This window comes from Engraulis encrasicolus, chromosome 14 (assembly GCF_034702125.1).
Source record: "Engraulis encrasicolus isolate BLACKSEA-1 chromosome 14, IST_EnEncr_1.0, whole genome shotgun sequence".
Taxonomy (NCBI): Eukaryota; Metazoa; Chordata; class Actinopteri; order Clupeiformes; family Engraulidae; genus Engraulis; species Engraulis encrasicolus.
This window is the reverse complement of record NC_085870.1, coordinates 26,424,567-26,441,756: the sequence shown is the minus strand read 5'-3', so window position 1 is coordinate 26,441,756 and position 17,190 is coordinate 26,424,567. Positions and strand designations below refer to the sequence as shown.

Sequence of the window (17,190 nt, the reverse complement as noted above, 5' to 3'; positions counted from 1 at the left end):
GGGTACTTCAGCCATGGATGGAGGAGTAGGGAGAGGTACGGGTGGGATTCAAACCTGCAACCCTCTGATCTTAACACCACCTCCCTAATCATTAGGCCACGGCTGCCCCATGATATGAGCAAGAGTGAATGTCCTTGTTACTGTTGCTGAATTATGGGAAGATGCATGACAAAGTCATATTACGTCTACGTACAGTCATCTACATTTACTGCAATCTATAAACACAAGATCGCCAAGTAGGTAACTACTGCTGTATCATGGCCAGAACAGGTACAAAATAACTACAAAAACATTTTCATGAAACACAATGCAGTCCTTGCAACCAATTCTGATGTTTTTTGATATAATCGTGCTTGGGTTACAGTGCAATCGGACAATATTTCCCATAGTGATAGAAATCACAGTGGCATTTTCATTGCACAAACAAGTCACATAATAGTCAATAGAAGCATCCAGATAATATCTGCTAACATTGTAGTGTGACTTTTTCTAACTCGGGCATGTCATCATCAAACATCAAAGGCTTTCCTGTAAATAGTCGCAAGAGATTCTCGGCAGGTGGTGTTTGATCAAGAAGAAGATATGCTTAACAAGTTTATCCAGCTGATATGTCGTAGGCCACCAACCTTATCGTACGGAAAGAGCTCATCCAATTTGAATGCGGTCCCGACTCGTTTTCTGATAGGGGGGGCCTTCTCTCCCGACTGTAGAGGGTATTCCTTTGGCAGTTTGCCCGTGAGCTCCTATTGAGGGGAAAAATAAACAAACATAACTCAATTAAGTTTAGTTAACCCATTTTAGCCTAAGGCAGCCGCTAAAAAAACGCCTGCTGAATGACAATGCCCTTTTTGGGAAAAGGTGCCCTCTGCTTATTAAAACCTAAATATCTCAGCCTCCAAAGCACATAAAAACATGAAATAAGTTCCATTTAAGAGTTAGGACCCTCATTTTGCATTCATTATTAATTAAAAAACGTGAATCTCAAAAGCCTGAACACAGCGTGCATGTGGCTCCAGGCGCCAAAGGTCAAACAACGTATACACAGCATCATCAGGCTAAAATGGGTTAAGTCCGTTGCATTCACACTAATAGCACAACTAAAGGACAAGGTCAAGCAAGAGCAGAGCTGCTTACGGCTTCTCTGAGGCAGATTTTCTTGAGCTCGTCCAGTTTGAGGGACAGGTTGTCCTGAAGGTCCTTCTCTTTCTTCTTCAGATCATTCAGCTTTTCTTGTCTTTTCTCCTCGTTGGCTTCGGAATCTGCTGAACCTTTGGGGCCAAAACGACACATAAGAAAACTCAAAACCCAAAATGACACAATGTCAATTTCAACATGTGCCGTCAGTCAGTAGTAGTTGGGTCATTGATGTTTTTAGAAACAGATGTTAGGGTGGCACAGTGATATCTAATGTCACCATTGTGTGAAGTTTGTTCATTAACTTTACACCTTTTTTCATTTACATGTAATGATTTTGTATATAAGAATTATATACATATATAATATATAATACAGACATTAAATAATATATAAAATCCGGCATGAAATAATAATTTAATCAATTCAATAGTTGCATTAGCTGTGAATGGACCCCATGACTTCTGCTGCTAAAAACATCAATAACCCAGGCAGATGCATATGACATAATGCCCTACCTGTGGACACCAGGCTGCTATTGCTGGCAAAATTACAATAAAAACTCTAATCCCACTGGGAATAACAAGATGCTGGACTGTTAGTCATATAAACATGCTGTACATGCATTTTACATTACGCTGTTAGTGGTTGAAGATGACGCATAAAATCTCAAAACCCATTGCAAATAACATACCACTACATTATTAGTCGTAGACACACACTGAATGCATTTTCAGACTTCTGAATCGATAGTCATAGACATAATACTGTACGTGTGTATTTTCAACACGTGCTGCTGCGACAGTCAGTAGTTGCGTATGGCCTACAGCGTTACCTGTGGAGACTAGGCTGCCATTGCTGGCCATGATGAGCTGTCCTTTACTCTCCATGCTGACCAGCTTGCTGAGCCGCGGACCGCCGATCTCCGTCAGGTCCATGGCGATGTCCCCCAGGGTCTTGCCTGTGCTTAACGTGGCCTTGAAGAAAAAGAGGAGAGGAGGAGGAGGAGACAATGAGTTGAGGGCAGGTGAGGAAGGGGTGGGGAGGGGTGACCAAGACAATGAGTTATGGGACAGGAACAGTGGATGGGAAGAAGAAGAGGAAGAGGAAGAAGAAGAAGAAGAAGAAGAAAAAAAAGATGAGAAATAAAAGAGATAGAGAAAAAGAGAAAAAGAGGGGGAGAGGGAATGACTGTCATTACATCATCCTGAGGACTCTGCAGGGGTATAAAGCTCCAATTTGTACTGTATGCCTCAGCCCTAAAGCGGCGGGCGGGCGGGCGGGGATCTCATCAATCAGCTTGGCTGTGACTATTCCTGGAGCAGCGCGGGGCAGGGCCATCTGCCCCCCTAAGCAGCCAGCCAGCGAAGCGAAAGGAAAGCCGCCAACGAAAGCTCTCGCGTCTCGCCGCAGACAGATTAGCACCAGGGAGAGACGTTTCGCTCCTCGCAGTTTACACTCACGTCCTTATGCACACTCACACTCGTGTCTCTCGCCCTTATGCACACTCACACACACACACACACACGCACACACACACTACACTACACCCGTGCCAAAAGAGCTTTAATGAAACAAGTACAGCGGCCAAAACAAACACAGACGTTAAGAGCATAAAAACAAACCCATTTTTCGTGCTAATTCGCACGCTCAAGACTTTCACAGCTTACGATGATCTACTGATGCAATTAAGTGGCCAAATGGGTAATTTTTACTGTACGTAGAGACGTTAGCAAAAATAAAAACACGGCCTTAACTCAAGGGTGATAGTAAGACAATGAGATGCTGAAATGAATGTGTGAAAATAAATGAGCTGTTTCTGTTTCTTAATGGTTGTGTGAGGAAACAGAAGAGCCAGAGGGTAGGTCAGGGGCTGGAGAGAGTGTGCTGATGGAGACAGCACAGGCTACCATCAGATAAGGAGGTGGAGATAAGGGAGGGACGCACATACAACACAACACCTACACCAGTGGTTCTCAACCTTTTCTGAACAAACACCCCATGGACCGCATCCTAAGCCTCCCAATAGCCCCTTGACTTCATCACAAGCCTTCCAATGCCCCGCTCAGTATTAAAAACAATGTAATTGACTAATGCCCCCAGTGACAACTAAACACCGCTCCCTCTCAACTGTATCCTTCTCAACGACCTCCCTTGGGTTCGCAACACAGAAACACAGAAATGTACACAACACATTCATAAAAACACACACAAATGCACGCACGCATACACGCTGCAGCGCCACAGTACATACACAAAAACAGATATCAAATAGAAATGTACACAAAACACGCACAAGCACGCACACACACTTGTCCAAAAGAGACCACCAGATACACACACACACACACACACACACACACACACACACACACACACACACACACACACACACACACACACACACACACACACACACACACACACACACACACACGCTACCTGGACAGCACACTGACCACCTGGGCATCATGAACACGACTTGGCCAGAACACAAACAGCAAACAGGCCACAGGTGGCAGCTGACGACAGAGCCGGTGGCCAGGTGACGGTGGCCAGATGACAAGTGACCATGCTAATGGCTAGCGGATAAAGGGATGGGGGTCACACAGCCAGGCTGTGCCCTCCTAGTGACGCAGCACCTTCAGCGTTGCTTCCAGTCAGGCCAAGAGCAATACAAACATCGTTTCTGAGCTCCCGAAAAAACGGGACCTCCTCCCACTTTGTCGGGTGGCAAACAACCATTAGCAAACTAATGGAGGGGTCAACCATGCCATTTGAGAAATGTTAATTGTAATGCTCTTGGTCAGACCAAGTCTCGAAAGAGATTTGAAAGTCAATGATAATCAGGCTAGGGGTCAGACTCACTTTGCTCTGCTTTCTGTCCAGGTAGAACTGGTGCTGACTTATGGCCATCACCCAGATGGTCTTGATCAGCGTGTGGCTGGCATACCAGGAGTGGATGACCAGCCCGCTCTGGCCAAACGTGCGCTTGGAGGTGACCTGCTGCCTGTGGATTACAGGGAGAGAGAGAGAGGCACACCAACGTCAACAGGAGAGAGTTGCACACGTCACGTACACATGGTTCACTCACATAGTGTTTATACACATACACATGTACTGTATGACGCACGCAGAAATTTAAGCACACCTGTACATGTACAAGAACGTGTGTACACACACGTACACATACATACACATGTACCCACGAAACCCACAAACCCGCATACATGTACATGTACACACACACACACGCACACACACACACACACACACACACACACACACACACACACACACACACACACACACACACACACACACACACACACACACACACACACACACACACACACACACACACACACACACACACACACACACACACACACACACACACGCACACACCTTATAAATGAATGAGAGGGGTGTCTGAAATCTCATTGCAACAAAAGCTCAGCACCAGCTCCCTCCCCTGTTTGCATACAGCGCAGACACACAGTCCAACCCTCCACATCACATCACATCACATCACATCACCTGCTTAATGAGCTGCAACGCCAACCATAAAAATGCTAGAACTTTCTGTCATGAAATTCAATTGGCTCGTGATGGCATCCCGCCGCAGCAAGCAGCCGCCACAGTAGCAGCAGCAGCAGCAGCCACAGCAGCACGAGTGTTGGTACACTGATAACACACAGCAATAGCAGCAGCAGCAGCAGCAGCAGCAGCAGCACAGTCGATGGATTGCACTAAAGCGCGTCTTGCATCAGTGCCCTCTAATTAATTTCCAGGCAGCGCAGGAAAAGCTGCGCTCTCCTGATTCGTGGACAGTACACGGTAGTGTAGTATAGGGTAGTGGCACGTAACGTAGAGTAGTGTAGCATAGTATAGGGTAGTGGCGTGTAGTGTAGTTTAGTGTAGTGTAGTATAGGGTAGTGGTAGGGTTGTGTAATATAGTGGTAGGGTTGTGTAGTATATGGTAGTGGCGTGTTGTGGCCGGGCAGGCAGGAAGGCAGGCTGGATAGATGACCACTGCTACTGAGGCTGCTACTGCTGCTGGGTCCCTGACTCTGCATTATAAAGGAGAGGAGCAAAAAAAAAGCACACATTTCCCTGCCAGGTAACCGTGTGTGCGTGTGCGTGTGTGTGTGTGTGTGTGTGTGTGTGTGTGTGTGTGTGTGTGTGTGTGTGTGTGTGTGTGTGTGTGTGTGCGCGCGTGCGTGCGTGCGTGCGTGCGTGTGTGTGCCTATGCGCCATTTCCCAGCCAGGTAACAGCCATAGTCGAGCTATTGCCAGAGGGGGTGTGTGCACGTGTGTGTGTGCGTCTGTGTGGTGTTCGTGATTCAGGGTTGGCAGGTACGTTGTCCTATGCTACTACGCACGCACACAGAGTGCAAATCATGCTGCCGCTGCTGCACTCCCCCATAGCATGTGCTCCTACACTGCAGCACGTAGCCTACCGCATGACAATGCCTGCCAGCAAGAAATCCCATGGGGGAAAAAGGGGTAAATACTGCCATGGTCTAATGGTTAAGGAGTTTTGTCCTGAAATCGAAGAAGTTGCAGGTGCATAATCCCATGACCTCTATGGCTTAAGTGCCCTTGAGCAACAAGAATGATTCCCACATTGCTCTGGGGGGTTTAACCAACACCCCGTACTTAAATAGATGCTCATCGTTTTAAATCATTCGGATAAGAAGTGTTAGCGAAGTATTTAAACGTTACATTAGAGTGTAATTTTAAAGGGACACTGTGTGAGATTTTTAGTTGTTTATTTCCAGAATTCATGCTGCCCATTCACTAATGTTACCTTTTTCATGAATACTTGCCACCAGCATCAAATTTTAAGTATTCATTATGACTGGAAAAATTGCACTTTTCTTACATGAAAAGGGGGATCTTCCCCATGGTCCGCCATTTTGAATTTCCAAAAATAGCCATTTTTAGCTGCAAAAACGACGGTACTTGGACCATACTAGAAAATATTTGCTTAATACTTAGTAAACTTTCATGTAAAGATCAAATTTGGCAATAGGCAGCCCAATTTCAATGAGCAGCATAGTTGCAGTACCTTTTTTGACCATTTCCTGCAGTGTCCCTTTAAAGATAATCGGTAGCAATCGGCTGCTTTGGCTCTGTGCTGGCTTTCACCTGTGTGGGCCGTTAACCTAGATGGCAAACTTCTCATCATTTTAATCATTTGGATAAAATGTGCTCGCTAAGTACTGTAACGTTACAAACAAGTAATCTAAAACACGTCACGTAAAGAAAATCTAAACTAGGAAGACTTCAGCAGCAGCGATGTCATTGTTTTGGCTGTGTGGTGGCTCTCACCTTTGCGGGTCGTTAACTTCGACGGCAAACTTCTTCTCACGGAAGTACAGGTTCTCCAGCTGCTTCCACTGGAACAACTGCGGAAGACAAAAGACACACACACACTGCTTACAAAGAAACACACACATATGCACACAATGCATACACACACACACACGTGCGCACAGTGCCTACACACACACACACACAATGCATACACACACACGTGCGCACAGTGCATACACACACACACAATGCTTACAAAGAAGCACACACACACACACACACAGGAAGAGAGCCCTGGGAGTGCAAACCTGACACACACACACACACACACACACACACACACACACACACACACACACACACACACACACACACACACACACACACACACACACACACACACACACACACACACACACACACACACACACACACACAGCTGCTTGAAAACAAACGTTTCACATCCTCTGATTTTATATTACCACACTGGCCTAAAATATCATAAGGAGAAGAACAAGAGAAGAACAAAACAAAAACAAAACACTATACGCACAAAAACAAAAGGGCTTCAACTTGCCATGTTCAGAGTTACTCTAGCCAACAAAACAGCCTGGGCCTGCCTTGAAAACAGGCAGCAGCAATAACGCAGGTATGAGGCCAATTTGACATGGCCAGGTTTAATGAAAAGAGTGAGCGTCTTGACGAGTGAAGTGCCTGCTTTCGCCCTCCTCTACTCTCCAACGTTTTTGCCCAGAGGGAGAAAAAGCTTAGCACACATAAACTGAATGGACACGCACATACATACACACACACACAGTACGAGAGAACAAGAGAGGGTGATATAAAAAAAAAAGCTGACTGAGCAAAACATCTGTCCTGACCATTCTTAGCAGATTTAAAGCCCCTGTCTCTCTTCCTGAATCGGAGAGAGCCAATCTGACTCTCAGATCCACACAGCACAGCACAGCTCAGCACAGCAGGCTAGGCTCCATACCCAGCGGCACCACCGGTCTGTGGGGTGAAGAGCGGGGTGAAGAGAAGAGAGGGGGTCTGTGCCTGGTGATTAATGGGGTAACGCTAATAAACATTCTCCACCAGGTACTGGAAAGGGGGGTGGGGGGTGGGCTGTGGCAGCGGTGGTGGTAAAGAGAGGAGACCGGAGCAGATCAGCCATTCAGGCAAGCAGTTACCCCCTCAGGCCGGGTAATAACACACTGATCTCCAAGCTCACATTGCCATGACTACTTGTGTTAAAAACGGGGCTGCCTCCAAAAAAAAGGGGGAAAAAAAAGAAAACGTACACACTCACAGCTCTTCAGAATTGAATGGAGCCATGAGGAACACTGAGTGACACAGGTTGCACAATACTAGCAAGAAAACTCTCTACCTCCTTCCCTCACACATCCACTCACTGTCTTCGACATATTCAATCAGGGACGCTTTACGAAGATCCCAAATGACAAGCTCATTGAATTCCACTTAGCATTCCTGGTCCAACCACCACAGCAAAGGGCTCTTTAAAAAGTGATACACACCAGTGACAGCTCGTCTCTGAAGATTAATGAATATAAAGACTAAAAGCTAATCAAGCTCAATTGCCACTTACAGGTATTTCAGACACGACGCCTTATCCAAAAAAAGAAGAAGCGGGAGCTGTTTTTAAATCCACAAGCAGCACTGGAGTCCCAGTGAGTGCGCTGGGGTCGTCCTGAATCGTCAGATAGAGTTTCCCACAGGGCTTGTGCTTCCTCCGAACAATACGCTCTTGTCTGGTCTGGTCTCTCCCGCAGATCAGAAAAGGTGTTGCAAGAGTTTCAGCTGAGCAGTGCTCTGAGCCGAGCCGAGTGGAGCGGAGCTGAGCTAGCCCCGCCCCCAAAATACCCCTCCCTCTCCTCACTCTCCTCCAACCTTTCTTGTGACATCACAGCCACCTTACTCACTACACACTCATCCACCTTGAGCAAGCGCAACACCCTCACGTCCACAACCACCACCACCACACTCCCTCCCTCCTCCACTTCTCTAGCAGGTCTTTTTCTTTTCTCTTCTCTTTCTCTCCTCCCTCTTCCCCTTTTCAATCTCAGAGAGCCCTCGGCTCACTGCTTCTCTGGCTGGCGCTTCCCCCTCCCTCTCCCTCTCCCTCTCCTCATGTCCTCCTCCAAGTCCAAAACCAGCCCAACAGGTTGCACTCACACAAAAGGAATTCTACCTCCTCTGCTGCTGCTCTCTCTCTCTCTCTCTCTCTGGCTCTCTCTCTCTCTCTCTCTCCTTCCTTCTGTCTCTCTCTCCTTCTCTCTCTCTCTCTCTCTCTCTCTCTCTCTCTCTCTCTCTCTCTCTCTTGCTCTCTCTCTCTCTGGGGAAGAAACCATTTTGTTTCTTTTCATGCCATTTCCCTTTGCAACATTAGCAGATCTCTAGATAAGACCTTGACGGCCATTCAGTCCTCACCTCGTACTAGTCAATGCCCTTTTCATTTCACTTTATTTTTTTACAGCGTTACTCGGCACAGCAGGTCAGGCCGGACCAGACCAAGCCAGGCCGTCTCCTGTTCATGAGAGAGAGAGAGAGAGAGAGAGAGAGAGAGAGAGAGAGAGAGAGAGAGAGAGAGAGAGAGAGAGAGAGAGACAGACAGAGAGAGAGAGAGAGACAGACAGACAGACAGACAGACAGAGAGAGAGAGACAGACAGACAGAGAGAGAGAGAGAGAGAGAGAGAGAGAGAGAGAGAGAGAGAGAGAGAGAGAGAGAGAGAGAGAGAGAGAGAGAGAGAGAGAGAGAGAGAGAGAGAGAGAGAGACCCCCTGCCCCCTCCCTGTCTTTATCTAGCCTCCTATACTTGCCTCCCAGGGCAAGTATGTCAGGAATCTACTACTTCCGTCTAATCATTAATGTGCAGGCCTCTGCTCTGTGCCTCCCTGCACCTCCACCATGAGAGAGCCCAAACTCTTTGGCACGCAAAGTACCTCTGACTCACCTGACTACCCAGAAACACTCTAATCTTATCGTCATGAACTTATCGTGTGGGATAAAAATCAACAGTAAACTTACGAGATGTTACACTTTTCAGAATACCTTACCAACCAAAATGAATTAATGTTTAGGGCTGTGTAAAGTAAAAAGCCCATGACGCTTTCATTGAACATTATCAAACTGCAAAGCAGCAACTACAGTATGTTGTTTGCAAAAATACACTTCCACTGGACACTGAGCATATACAATATATACCGTTTGCATTATATAGCGTTTGACTGATCTAACTGTATATGCCAACATCAAAGGCATTTTTCCGAGTTTCAATTTCAAGAGTTGCACTTTGAGTAGCACAAAACTGATGCTTCAAACCATGCATATAAATGGAAACTCACGGGGACAACTTTTTCAACTTTTGCCTTGACATTCTGTGGAGTGTCTACTTTAATACATTCTGCAACACTTCTTCTCACAGAATGTTCTTTTCTGGCAGTGGAATAAAAGGAGGGGATGGAAAAAAACATTTCCCTTATCATGGGGGTGGGATGGGGTGGGGTGGGTGTCAGTGGCGGCCCAGGGTTTTCGAGTGCATAATAAATAAGATATTACGCCTGGTGGTGGATCCAGATCCGGAGCCTGGCTATCCACACACACAAAAGGCCTCCAGGGCCCGCCTCAGTGCCCTGATGCTCTCCCCCACAGAGTGGGCCTGAGAGCCCCACAAGGCTACTTTCCCAGACGACCAGCCTAGCGGATCCACTCAGGAGAGCACACACAGACACACACACCTTCTTTCAGTTCACACAAAAAATAATGTTCACAGGAACAAATTTCTACAAATTTCAAACATAACAGCAATTGCTCAGACATCACACACACACACACAGAGTCACAGACAATGAATTATAATTCAACGCATTAACAATTTCACATGAAAACTACTTTTGGTTTGAGCATTTGAACATGTATCTGTTTTTTCCCTCCTTGTGTACACAAATGCATAACTGGCAGTGACGCACAGTAGAGGTATGCCAGAGATCTGACCCACCCACAATCTGGGCTTTCAAGCCAAGAGTTGTGGGAAAGTGTTTAGCAATGGCTGAAACACGACAACCTGGAAATGACATACAATGAAATTCACTCATGCCCATGGGTGCAATATCTACGTATTAGACGACCTTAAAACGCCAAGCAAACAACAACAAAATAAACTTCTCTGCGCAAAAGGTGCATAAATATTCAGAAAACCTAGCACACGTTGACAGGTTATATAAACTCTCTTTTTATTGCCACATCAGAGGGTGAGAAGACCCCCTCCCTCCTCCTCCTCTCCTCTCTTCTCTTCTCTTCTCAGACATCAGACTCCAGGTACTGAGATTTACATCGCCCACTAAAAGTCAGGAATAAATAATTCCAAAACAACCCTGCGGATACACACGCGCCAGCATAGAACATTCTGATCCGATTCCGGGCATAACCCAAAAACCACACACTCACAGGCAACTCATCATAGAAAGGTACAGGTGTGTGTGTGTGTGTGTGTGTGTGTGTGTGTGTGTGTGTGTGTGTGTGTGTGTGTGTGTGTGTGTGTGTGTGTGTGTGTGTGTGTGTGTGTTTGTGTGTGTGTGCGTGTGCGTGTGTTCTACTGCTGTAAATCTCCACCAGCACATATATGTCATAGACCATGAGTCACACTAAAGCCTGTGAATGGAGGGGAGTGCGCTCTGCCCTCTGCAGCACAGCCCCACCCTTCCTCCCAGCAGACACTGCCATGGGGCAGCATGCGGTCACAGGGTGGGGTGGAGTAGCGATGGTGGTGGAGGTGGTATTCACCCCTGCAGAGGGCAACCACACAGGGGGCATCAACCTGTGGTTCTGGGAGAATCTCTGGGGTTGAGGGACAGTACTGCCGTGCAAAGTCAAAGTGCAGTAACTGCATCTTTTCTCAAAATTGAGTTTAGACTGAAAATGGTCTTCATTAAACCTCCTAATATCTTGCAACAAAGTGTTATGGTCCAAATGAGTACCGTTTTAAAGATATTGCTGTGTCAAATTTGCATTAACTACAATATCCAACCAAATACCGAGACTTTGAAGGCAGTTTTCTCAGTTTCATGTTTCATTTTTCTCAAAGTTGGCGTAGTTACTGCACTTTGCCTTTGTACGGCAGAGCAGAATAGAACAGAATGGATCAAAGCGCCAGCAAAGTGTAATGTAATATAATATAATGCAATGCAATGCAATGCAATGTAATGTATTGTAATGTATTGTAACGTAACACAGGGGGCATCAACCTGTGGATCTGGGGCTGTGGGAGCATTCTCGGTCACCATACATATGGTGCTGTGGGAATTATACTCCAATGAGATTGAGTGAGCGGGGATGCGCTCACTGTACTTGACTAGATTACTCTACAACACACACAAGCAAAATGTGTCAATCCAGGGTTGACAATAGGTATAAACCCTGCCAAATAACTGATCCATCCAGTTCTGAATCAGCTGATTGCAATGAACTGTCAAGACAGGTCGATCAACTAAAAGTGAGGTAATTCACATTTTAAACAAAATGTGGCATGGTTTGAATTTCCTGAACTTGAGATTTAGACCTTTTGTACTATACCATAGATAAAAATTCAGCTGCTGCCAGAAAGACAGAGAGAGAAACAGAAAGAGAGAAGATGGAAAGAAGAGAGAGTAAGAAAAAACAGTTTATGTTTGTATTGGCATCAGGCAATGAGGTCATGCACTTGGTCAGGTGAGACGAGCACACAAACTGTGCACGTAACGCCAGGAGGACACACCTCAATTATTGTCACAGGTACTTGCTGTGCCCAGTTGCACGCTTACTCAGAGCAGAAGACAGCGTCACAGACTGTCTGAATAAAAAAAACACATGCATACCATATGACTATAAGGCGCAGAATTCAGCCTGGGCAACAGTGACACCATTACCATACCATCCCCAAAAAACCTGACACATTTCACACAGTCAACTTCCTGTGTGTACTACTGCCTCTGATGAAGGAGAGAAGGGACAACACCACCGTGCCTTAATTACAGTTGGCAGTGGCAGTTACAGTCCTCCTTTTGCAGTGTGTTCAGCAGGCCTCACATCTGGCAGTCGGGGGGGGGGGGCTCCCTTTTAAGAGCTCTTTAATCTGAAGGCGTTGACGGTGGTGAGGTTTGAGGGTGGTGGCTGATGTGTCCAATCCCGTGAGATCCTTCTCTCTCACAATCCATCTCTACCCCTCATCTCCCCCTCATCCACTAAAGTAATTGTGTTTTATTGCTTGATCAATTGTTTGGCCTGAGGGGACCCACAATAACGGCACAGCTTTGCATAATGAACAGGGGCATGCTGGGAGAAAGGGGAGAGGGGGGAGGGTGAAGGGTGCATGGGTTCAGCAATGGGTGGGCTGTGCTGTGCTGTGCTGTGCTGGGGCGCATGGACGCTGGGGTGCACCAAGTTGTATTTGAAGAGGAGGAGGGGGGGGTGCATGGGTTCAGCAATGGGTGGGCTGTGCTGTGCTGTGCTGGGGCGCATGGACGCTGGGGTGCACCAAGTTGCATTTAAAGGGGGGGGGGGGGGGGGGGTTGAGGGGGGTTTGGGGCTGCTTTGGTCCAGCTGAACACAAAAAAGCCGTGGGCCCTGACAGGAAACCGAATCAATACACAGCAGCTGACAGGACAGGCCCCTCTCTCAAACGGAACGGGGGTTGTATTCTTTCAAACGTGACAAAACAGAGGGGAGTGAGGCAGGATAAAGGGAGAGAGGGCAGAGAAAGACAGAGAAAAAAGAGGAATACACAAAGACAGAGAAAGGGAAAGACAGAGGGCTGGCTGGAGTGGGAGAGAAAGAGAGGGCACGTGAAAGAGTGACAAAGACAAAAAGAGAGGGAAAATCAGAAAGGGGGAGAGAGAGAGAGAGAGAGAGAGACAGAGAGAGAGAGAGAGAAAGAGACATGCGCACGCACACACACACACATAACAAACAAGGAGGCGAGAGGGGAAAAATAAAAAAAGAGAGCGATGAGATGAGGGGTGGGGGGCGCGGCGCTCTGTTTAAAGAATAAATCAATAAATAAATGCCCCCATTTTCTTTTAGTGCAGCCCATCAGCGCCAAACAAAGTCAGGGTGCCACCAGGGCAGACTCAGCCACCCCATGCATCCACCACCTCCCCTGGCAGAAGACTGGCATCCGTCCAAGTAGTGCTCGGGACGGGAGTCCTCCACGGCACACTCCCCATGGTGCAGTGTTATTACGCTGGGCTACAGCCCTCTGAGGTGAGGCCCCCCTCTATAGTATTAGCCAGAGGGTAGCTAGCTAGCTAGCTAGCTAGCTATTCTCCGCATTTTACCAACCCAGGGTTGAGTTTCTCAAAAGAGAAGTTGCTAGCCTGTTAGCAACTTCGGTAGTTGCCAATGGGAAAATGCATTGAAAACAACAAAGTAGCTAATGTAGTGAGCAACTTTGGTTTCGAGAAATCCACCCCAGAGGCTCAGATACAAAAAGACATCAAGTACAGGGTGGACGGCGACAAGAAATAATTACCTCCATCAAGGAGGTGGGTGGTTGGTTTGTTCGGTCAGGCCATTTGTTCACAGTCTAACTGAAAAGTTAGGCATGGATGTTGATGAAACTTTCAGGCTAGGTCAGAATGTGGTCAACCTGCACTTCAGGTGAACTGAGGTCTGGACTACTCTTGTTTAATCCCTGAAATGACTGAATGTTTCAAAGCCAGCGTGACCCTCTCCCAACTAATGTTTAATGTAAACTATTGTTCCATGCCTGAATTCAGTACTGAACTCTGTACACTGCCTACTTCTACATACTATACTATATCTTAGATGTATCTGTCAACACTTTTTTCCAGGTCATGTTAAGACCGTCTACCTTAACTGACAGCATGTTTTTCTGCACATGGTCTATCCCAAGTCACAGAATGTCTTTTTGCACAATTACCTTTTTACATTTTTTACATATTACATTTTCACATTCTTTATCTTTACTATTTTTATTTTTATTTTCCCCTCCCTGACTATTCCTGTGTTATTTGTGTCTTGAAATGTCCATGTGGGCATTTGTTTATTTGTGTATTTATGTAAGCTACTGGATACCTGAATTTCCCCCTGGGGATTAATAAAGTTACTCTACTCTACTCTACTACTCAGTCCCCATATCTGATGCAACAGAGGAAGGAATGCACGCGTGGGGGGGAATACACAACCGACAAAACAGCTTGGCATTCAGGTGTCAGGTGTATGTGAGGCAATACCTCGGAGATTCACTCCAAATCACATCCTGACTGACTTGATTGGTCTCGTTGCCATTTCGACACACACGGCCAGCTGTCGTTGTGTATTGCGGAGGGTGAGGTCGAGTGCCATTACTCATGTCCTGGGGCCAATACACAACAGCAACTGGCACATGTTGGCACACACAGGGCCATTCTTCCAGCACCACATCACTTAGCAAAACGAATCTTGACAAGTCATTCCCATCTCCTCATACCCACAGATCTTGACAAGTCATTCATATCTCCTCATACCCACAGATCTTGACAAGTCATTCCCATCTCCTCATACCCACAGATCTTGACAAGTCATTCATATCTCCTCATGTCCATCCCCTCTACCCTTCCCCCTTCCCCATTCACTTTACATCAGGGGTGGGTGGGGATTTTTTTTTATCATTCAAAGGGCCACTTCTAATTTTATTAAGTCCTCCAAGGGCAAACCAGGATTTCCCCCAGCATTTCAGGCCTATACTGAGGGCAGCCACCTTCAAAATAGACCCCACCTTCTCTTTCAGGTCCCCTGAAAATAAAACTTATATTGTATTGCAAATGAAATTTCTCTAAGATTGCTTTGTAAAACGTCATATTTCATGTGAAACTGCGTAACATTAAAATTGTATCGGGGGGCGGATAAGGCGGCCTCAAGGGATAATAAACTGCCTTCGAAACATAGGTTTGTGAATCTCACTCATTCACCATAGCCACCAACAACCTCCCTGACCTTCCTTGTGTAGGCATGAACACACACACATGGAGGCTTTGTTCCCGGTTATTTACAGTTTAGTCAAAATTTAACCGACTGTGCAGAGCAACAACACAGGAAACTGAATAACAACACTGCCTCTCCCCCTCCCCACTCACACACACACACACACATACAGTCACACACGCGCGCGCGCACACACACACACACAGTTTTGGTAAGGTGAATGACTGGACGGTAGCTTACCTTTCGCGGTTTGCGCTTGTCCTGTTGATCGTACTGCCCGATGCCTTTGTAGCTCACCCCCAGCCACCAGGGAAGGCCTTGCTTGTCCTGAGAGACATAAGACGAGAGGGAAAGTAGCAGCGAGCCCCACGAGCAACACACTTAAACGTCTCATGACATTAGCAGTTTTCCCCCCTTAATGTGGTAAAGTCTAGCAAAAGAAAATACACAATTACTGGAGGCCCATTATCCCATTATGGCCGGCGCATTAGCAACTCTAACGACCCTACGCGTGACTAAGATCTAAAAGATTTCTGCAGACTCCACTCCACTCCACACTCCTTCATCTCTCCCTCCCCCCCCCCCCCCCAAACCCAATCCCCGCCAATCCAAAAGCTCTGCGAGTCACTTTTTACAAAGCCTATGTTTGATCTCTGCAGACTGAGCATGTTGGGGGGGCAGAAAAAGAGCAGCGGTAAGCACATGCCCCCCACGGGCAGGCAGACCCGTTGTGGGTGGCTGGTCTGAGCCACAGCATCTCGAGGAAAAGATTTGCCAGCTAGGACAAATAGGTGATTATGAATTCTTAAATCCCTCCTTTTAACTACTGGAAAAATAACACAGAAAAGCTGATAGTAAGGCTAGCTGTGGACCAATAGTTAGAGGATTTAGTTTTTAGATCAGAGGGTTGTGGTTTCAAATCCCATCTTAACCAGTAGCCTACTGGCAGTAGGTAATGGCTAAAGTGTCCTTGAGCAAGGTCCTTAACCCTCACATTGCACCAGGGACAGTTAGCCATTATCCTGAAATAGCTAAGTTGCTAACTGTCAGTTAAGAGTAAAAGACTCTCTTACCTTTACTTCATAATAATGCACTCCATAGTTGGGGAGGGACTGAACCAGAGACAAGTACCTTGAAGAGAAAGCAGAGGCATACATATGAGAGGAGAGTGAGAGGAAGGTGAGAACAGTTAAATGCCATTGCTCATACGTTGTTACAGGGGGCAATTGGCGTTGAGGAACACTAATTCACAGCCCAGTGTCAGTTACATCAGTAACACCATTGATTTCCTCCAGTGGCCTTGATGGGGACTCTGTGTGTGTGTGTGTGTGTGTGTGTGTGTGTGTGTGTGTGTGTGTGTGTGTGTGTGTGTGTGTGTGTGTGTGTGTGTGTGTGTGTGTGTGTGTGTGTGTGTGTGTGTGCGTGCGCGCACATTATATATGTGTGTGTGTGTGTGTGTGTGGTATGTGGGGGGGAATTGATCAGCTCAGGGACACAGCCCCTGATGAACACAGCCAGCCCCCGGCCGGGACGACCTTGTCTGAAATCCGTGGCCACGCAAACACAGTGGGCCACTGTCACTGTCATGGTCACAGCTGAGCAGCGACAGACTGAGGAGTGGAGAAAGGAGGGAGAGAGACAGACACAATTATACAGAGAGAGAAAGAGAGAGAGACAGAGGGGAGTGAAGTGATAGGAGAGAGAGAGACAGAAGGTGAAGGACGTGGTGGGGGCGAGAGAGAGAGACAGAGACGGAG

General features: G+C 46.8%; 1 protein-coding gene across 3 annotated transcripts in view; it reads right to left on the bottom strand.

Annotated features, from left to right (window-relative positions):
• Positions 1–17,190, bottom strand: part of frmd4ba (FERM domain containing 4Ba) — a 60,194-nt gene that overhangs the window by 15,799 nt on the left and 27,205 nt on the right. For all 3 annotated transcript variants that reach the window (XM_063215282.1, XM_063215284.1, XM_063215283.1), the window contains exons 10-16: positions 16,507–16,564; positions 15,674–15,760; positions 6,472–6,548; positions 4,003–4,144; positions 1,970–2,111; positions 1,135–1,268; positions 627–743 (exon numbers count right to left, since the gene is read on the bottom strand). In XM_063215282.1, coding sequence (XP_063071352.1) covers positions 627–743; positions 1,135–1,268; positions 1,970–2,111; positions 4,003–4,144; positions 6,472–6,548; positions 15,674–15,760; positions 16,507–16,564 — 757 coding nt within the window. The remainder of the gene's footprint in view (positions 1–626; positions 744–1,134; positions 1,269–1,969; positions 2,112–4,002; positions 4,145–6,471; positions 6,549–15,673; positions 15,761–16,506; positions 16,565–17,190) is intronic.